The sequence below is a fragment of the Sinocyclocheilus anshuiensis genome, unplaced genomic scaffold, assembly GCF_001515605.1.
Source record: "Sinocyclocheilus anshuiensis isolate Anshui unplaced genomic scaffold, SAMN03320099.WGS_v1.1 scaffold1522, whole genome shotgun sequence".
NCBI classification, from domain to species: domain Eukaryota; kingdom Metazoa; phylum Chordata; class Actinopteri; order Cypriniformes; family Cyprinidae; genus Sinocyclocheilus; species Sinocyclocheilus anshuiensis.
Genome location: NW_015546143.1, coordinates 146,741 through 154,010, shown reverse-complemented (window position 1 = coordinate 154,010; position 7,270 = coordinate 146,741). Strand labels below are relative to the sequence as shown.

The window sequence follows — 7,270 nt, the reverse complement described above, 5'->3', positions numbered from 1 at the left end:
GTTTTTTATATTTAAAGAATTTGCCACTGACGATTCAAATGTGAGTTTTGAGCTGTGTAGAGTAGCGCTTGTTGTTTGTCGTTTCTCCGATCACAAATGCACACATGGTTTTATGTTTACGCAGCGCGATACACAACGTAATGCGTAAAAAGACAGTATAAGTCATTATAATCAGTAATTATGGCCCCACTGGATGCAACAAATGCCTCGTTTATAATGGGTTTTACTGGTTTTGTCTCGTCGTGCCAGGATACGGCATCACAATATTGTGACATAACATTTCCGTCACACACTTGAGGTATTCGGCCAATCACAACGCACTGGATAGCTGGCCAATCAGAGCACACCTCGCTTTTCAGACCGATGAGCTTTGTAAAAATCGACGCATTTCAGAAAGGCGGGGCACAGAGGAGAAATAGTAATGTACATTATGTGGAAAATAATGTGTTTTTTTTAACCTTAAACTGCATAAACACATTGCATCTTCTTTTTCTTTTTAGCAACGTCATATGACCCCTTTAAAACTCAAGTGATGTATATTTAAGGCGACCACTTATGTATAAATTAGAGTAGAGCTTGGGTTTGAGAAGTAAAGTCATGGATTTCCAGGGAATGCATAAACTGATGAAATGTATACCTTGAATGCAGTGTACAGTAAGTGGCTTTGGATAAAGTGTCGGCCAAATACATATATGTAAATGATTGTGATCTATGTTTTTTTACACTGATAGACTATTTATTCATAATCACTCAATGGTGCCATTTCAACAATTAAAAAAATGACTTTGTATTAACGAGATTGTCAGGATTGGACCTGTTTTGTCATGTGTTTCAGTTCCTGTTTTGCCTTATTTGGTCTTGTTCCTGTCCTTGTTTAGTTTGATTATTAATTGATTCCCCGCACCTGTCTGTCCCTCGTTATCCAGTCCTTATAAGCCCCAGTCTGTTCAGTTTGTATTTGTCGGTTCTACTTGTTTCTACCTGTGTTAACCCAGCGCCTATTGTGGATTATCCCGTGTTTTCGTCATTAAAGACTGTGAATGCTACTCCGTGTCTCCTACGTTCTTCCCGCAGCAGCGTAACGTGACAGATACAGAGATGCAGTCACCTCATGACTCTAGAGAAGCTTTTTTAGAGCAGTTGTTATTGCTATTCAATGTAACAGCTATCAGATGTCAAAACTCAAGCTTTTATGACATTTTATGAAGACTGAGATTCTTGAAATATAGGTGAACAGTGCAATAATTGTATGCTATAATGATTAAATTAGAAAATGTTTCAATTTATTTCATCTGGTTGAGTTGACATGGAATGGCCCTACAGTTTAGCAGTAAATACACACTGTTCTGAAAGAAGGAACCTTTCCCTAGTTGTTCATTAATTGAACCAAAACACTTTGTAATGTTTAATTTTGAATGATTAATGTAAATTGTAAATGTTTAATATTGCTAGTTAAGGTCAGACTCTTATTAAACCAAATTTTCATTATGACTTATTTCCACTGATTTCCTCCTAGCCTATGAGAACCTGCTACAGCAGCTAAAGAATGGTGAGGTGATGTCGGGTGATTCCTTCTACATCCGCGTAAACATGACAATGCAGGAGGATGTCGCTGGAACTCTCTCAGTCAAGTGTAACGACATTGTCCATGTGACAGACACTCACCATTCCATTGATGGCTCCTGGTGGGCCAGTCACGTGCACCCTTGTCACTTGGAAGACCTGAAGAGTGGTACTCTGCCCAACTACTACAGGTACACAACAACATTATTTCTCAAAATACTTTTTATTATTAGAAAAGCTGACATAGTGGCATGTTTTGTTTTTTACATTATACAGTGAATGTAAAATGTTCTTGTTTGTAGTTCCTAAGATTTAAAAGAAAACCACTTGTTTTTCTATTATGCTTTTGTGTAATAAATGCATCTATAAGTGTTAACTAATTTTTCAGAGCACAGAGGATCTTAATCAGGGCTCTAGAGGATATGACCTATCCTCGCAAAGCACAAAGAAAGGTGAGAGTCCATCAGTAAATTCACACACATTATTTTAGCCATCACAGAAATTATTTATCTTTTTATTCAACTTTCTACATAATTATGATTTATGAACTATATAGTAATATAGCAATAAAGCTTACAGACAATTTTGGTTAGTGTTAAAACAATTACACATGAATGCAATAGAGTGCTGCACAATGCTTAATACAGTGATTTAAAACTTAACTATAAAATGATTGTCTTAGCTGGCCTGTTGACATGACAAGTTAAAAGATTAGTCATAATGTATGTCATAGGTTAGTCATAGTGTTAGTCATAGTCCATGTTTTAGATGAAATAGTTGTGAAATATCTAACAAATTCTTGTCTAGCTTTGTATCGAATTATGGAAATGTTCGCCAAAATATTGAACTATGGGTATGGTATGAGGTCCTTTGGTGAGTGAATAATGATGCATAACTTATAACTCTGAAACTAGCAGTAGACAGAAAACAGTCAAACTAATTAAAGAAAAATTAATCATGCAATGGTTATCTTGTCAGTATGAGGACAACCTGTCCTCTATTGTCCTGTCTCTAGAAGATTAATGAGTTAGAGAGACAGAGACGTACAAAATTATTGTAGACTCGCAATGTTAGATTCTTTTGAGATGTGCCATGAAAAAGCACTTTTAGCACAGATTGGTAGAGTCTGTTACATTAGTCCTCAGTACCTGTTTTATATCCACAGGAGAAAACCTTATCTCATGAGAAGCAGAGAACGGCAAGGATCGTCATCACCGGTCAGCAAAGCAGAAACCCACTGTGGGTCAGTGTGGAGGACAACAACACCACAACACAGGACAGTTAGTAAAAGACAAACTCCATTTAGCTGTTTTACTCATAACTAGACATGGGAAATGTAAGGAAATGAACAATTCCAATTCCTGTTCTGATTCCAGTTCTCCAATTCCAGTTCTATTAACTATTCTTTTAGTATTTTGAGAAGGAAATTGCTGGGAAAAGAAATGCAATCCGACTGTGGAAGAGTGAGATTATAAACACATTTCATTACACCAAATATACAAAATAATGTTATTTTTAGCAGCATCATATGACCCCTTTAAAGAAATCCAAATAGTTCTTGGAAAAGGTTTTCACATAAGTCTTTTTAATGACTTTTCATAGACATTTTGGAGGCTGCATAAATGCAACACTAAACCAACAATTTGGTAACATATTTAATTTATTTCATTAAAATAGTACTGACAACACTTATAACTACACATTGTCATATAAACAACTAGTCAGTAACTACACTGATTTAAGTCTCACAAAGCTGAAGTTAAACCTAACACAGGACGTCACGGTAATCAGTATGTGTTTGCTTCACTAAAATAGGTGGCTTATTGTAATCATTCATTTGGAATGTATTATACTGTTGAAGTAGAATTGTTGTGGTGAAGAGTAGTGCAGGAAACACTGTCAGAATACTTTAGTAATGAACCAGTTCTGAATAAGAACAGATTCTTGTTTCCCAACCCTAGTCATAACTTTGAACTTTAAATGCAAGCTGTTGTGTGTGAGAGAGAAATGGTACTAATTTTGATCTTTCATTTGAACTTTCGAGGTAATCAGTGTCAGGCCAAATTCTGGTTTAGACCTTAAGTGTCAAGTAAATCTTTCTCTCCTGTAGGTGATGGCTGTGTGCCCAGCAGATGTGTGACCCTAATGCCCTACACCCTGGTCTCACCTCGTTTCCCACCCATCTGCCGACCAGTCCTCCTCCTCCCCACATTGCTTGGCCGTGTCTTGCACAAACAGTTGGCAGAACAGGATGGTTATCAGATCTGTCAGCCAGGTAAAAACACATTTTTTCACAAGTTAAACACAAGTTTATCAACAAAAGACTTTAATTTAATCAAAGTGTTTTCAACAAAGAGTGGAAAAAAGTAAATAATGGTACAATAGAGAAAACTCTCTTATTACAGTAAGAAATTCAGTCTTGAGTCCTAGTATCAACAGAGATTTCTTCCTCTTTACAGCATGATGAGGCTACACTATAAATGTTGACAGGAGACAAAAATCACTAGTATCAGTATTTTAAGCCTTAAAAGACTTTTTGGAATCTAATTAACTAATCCAGATTACATGTAATCAGTTACTACACTGTGCTGCGAACAATATAGTCAAAATGCTTAGCCATATTGTCAATAGTGTATTTTGTCAGTATTTCCTGTTAGCTATGGTTTTGATGACAATGATTGAAAATGCTCAAGGCTGCTCTTTTTTCTTTGTGGTGTAGCCTTTATCAGTTTCAACTGTACAAAGTTATATAATACTGCGTTGGATATTGATTGTATGATACTTGACAGGATTCACATACACTTTTATTGTTAATCTGTCAACAAATTACAGCACGATGTCATAAATGTGATAAAGAAAAGAAAAATAAAATTTTACAGCACAAAGTGGGGAAAAAAAATTAAAAAGGAAAACACATGAAATAGCCCAGAACTGTACCCACTGTATGGGGAATTACTGTGCAGTCTTTCTCCTTCATTAGTGAAAGTCAAAATTTACTTGAGAGCCATTCGTTAATTTAGGACACATTCACAAAAAAATTCTTAATAGAAATGTATAGAAAATATGCTTGACAGATTAGGAGAGCTGGTTCAACCAATTTGAATGTGATGACTTACAGGGGCGTAGATTACGCGGTTTTTCGGGCAAGTGTGTTCGTATAGAGGTTTTCAAGAGCCGGTGTGAATAAATAATATAGATTTAAATTTAAAGAGACAGGATAGTCTGTGCATGATCTGATGTTTTATTCGGACCCAGAATAAGGCGAGATGAACATCGCGGAGCGCTAAACACTCTGTGCAGTGTATGTTTCATTCATACTCGAAGCCGGAGGGCGCTCTCTCGCAGAAAGTCGTACCAGGAAATTCCTAATATGGACAAAAGCGTCCAGCTATCGCTGTATGAAAACAGTTGATTTCACAGAAAAAACAGAAACGTTTAGAAACATGAAGACATTAAACATACAATTTCGACAATATATGGTTTATTTGTGTTTGTCAAGTCATCTCCAGGTAATAAAGTATATGAACAATGCAGTGCTAATTGACATAGTCAATTTATTACAGTATATAAATTATTCTGCCTTATTATGTGATAAAAAAGTGTTTGTAGTATATAAACAAATGATTATTATTGGTTATTGTCCAGCAGTTATCTGATTTCTAAGCCAATGAAAAGCTAGAAATTAGAGAAAAAATAAAGTTGCCTATACACTACCAGTCAAAACTTTTTGAACAGTAAGATTTTTAATGTTTTTTAAAGAAGTCTCTTCTGTTCACCAAGCCTGCATTTATTTGATCAAAAGTACAGCAAAACAGTAAAATTTTGAAATAGTTTTACTAGGCTATTTAAAATAACTGTTTTCTATTTGAATATATTTTAAAATGTAATTTATTGTTTTATTTATTGTTTATTGATTTCAAAGCTACATTTTTAGCATCATTACTCCAGTCACACGATCCTTCAGAAATCATTCTGATATTCTGATTTGAGCTTAAAAAACATTTATTATTATCATTGTTGAAAACAGCGGAGTATAATTTTTTCAGGTTTCTTTGATGAATAGAAAGTTCAGAAGAGCCGTATTTATCTGAAATAGAAATCTTTTGTAACATTATAAATGTCTTTATCATCACTTTTGATCAATTTAAAGCATCCTTGCTAAATAAAAGTGTTCATTTCTATAATTTATTTTCCAAAAAATAAAAATTATACTGACTCTAAGCTTTTGAATGGTATAGTGTGTTACAAAAGCTTTTTATTTCACATAAATGCTGATCTTTGGATCCTTCTATTTATCAAAGAATCCTGAAAAAATGTACTCAACTGTTTTGAATATTGATAATAATAATAATAATAATAATAATAATTAAAAATGGTTTCTTGAGCAGCAAATCAGCATATTAGAATGATTTCTGAAGGATCATGTGACACTGAAGACTGGAGTAATGATGCTGAAAATTCAGCTTTGATCACGGCAATCATTTTAAAATGTATTCAAATAGAAAGCAGTTATTTTAAATAGTAAAAATATTTCACACCATTACTGGTTAGGCTATTCAGTGTATACAGGTGACTTGATGATGTGAACGTTGAAGAAGTAGATTTCAGAATTTAAATTGTGATCTGAGAAATGTACCAAAGTGACCCTTTGATACATGTATACATGGCCATCTGTGATAGTTTCTTTTTGTCTGACTTCAGTTTTCCCTCTGTATAGTCTTATTCATCTGCTTTGGTCTCTGGCTGCTTCCTCCTTTCCTCACTTCTGTCATCTCTTCCTCTCATCTTTTTTATTTTAGAGTTGCTGATGGCAAGTGAGCATGCCATTCAAATGCAGAAGGGGGAGATTCTTGAAGAGCGTGACTCGAAAACACATCTTTGCTATACGTTGCAGGGAGTGGAGAAGATCATGAAGCGGGTGTGTCATAAAACGTTGCTATCATATTACTAATGGCGTGATATAGCAATTGTGTTAAGTACGTTGAAATAAAAGATTAGAGATGAGTGGTTTTACAGTAATAAAATACAATAATAGGAATTACAATAATCATCACGAGAACTTATAAAGCCTAAAATGCTTTGTAAAAATTAAGGTCAGAGTTGAAACTTTATTTTAATATAGAAATGTAATGTATGAGAAAGTGTATAAAATAAATTGTTCTAATTTAGATGAATAGATTTATATACAGATAGATAGATAGATAGATAGATAGATAGACAAATAGACGGCATAAAAGTCTGTGTCCCCACTTTAAAGGGATAGTTCACCCAAAAATTAAAATCTGATGTTTATCTGCTTACCCCCAGGGCATCCGAGATGTAGGTGACTTTGTTTCTTCAGTAGAACACAAACGGAGATTTTGAACTCAAACCGTTGCAGTCTGTCAGTCGTATAATGTAAGTGGATGGGAATCACGACTTTGAGAGTCATAAAACATACACAAACAAAACCAAATTAAGCCCTGCGTATCGTGATGATGCATTGATGTGTAAAGACACAAAATGATCGGTCTGTGCAAGAAACTGAACAGTATTTATATCGTTTTTTACCTCTGATTTTCACCACAAAGTCTGAACTGTCCTGAGTGCGTTCGCGTCTTCTTCTTCAGCCTGCACGTGAGGCGTCTTCTTCTTCTTGCTTTACGGCGGATCGCAGACTTATAAGTGCATTACTGCCACCTATCTCTCAAATGGACCATTGACACTC

At 34.9% G+C, this 7,270-nt stretch overlaps 1 protein-coding gene across 1 annotated transcript in view; it reads left to right on the top strand.

Moving 5' to 3' along the window:
- The window catches only part of LOC107701202 (caspase recruitment domain-containing protein 14), a 31,195-nt gene that overhangs the window by 17,978 nt on the left and 5,947 nt on the right, over positions 1 to 7,270 (top strand). Inside the window, exons 15-19 of the mRNA XM_016503160.1 lie at positions 1,517 to 1,754; positions 1,952 to 2,015; positions 2,729 to 2,843; positions 3,674 to 3,838; positions 6,363 to 6,481. Of these exons, the coding sequence (XP_016358646.1) occupies positions 1,517 to 1,754; positions 1,952 to 2,015; positions 2,729 to 2,843; positions 3,674 to 3,838; positions 6,363 to 6,481 (701 nt within the window). The remainder of the gene's footprint in view (positions 1 to 1,516; positions 1,755 to 1,951; positions 2,016 to 2,728; positions 2,844 to 3,673; positions 3,839 to 6,362; positions 6,482 to 7,270) is intronic.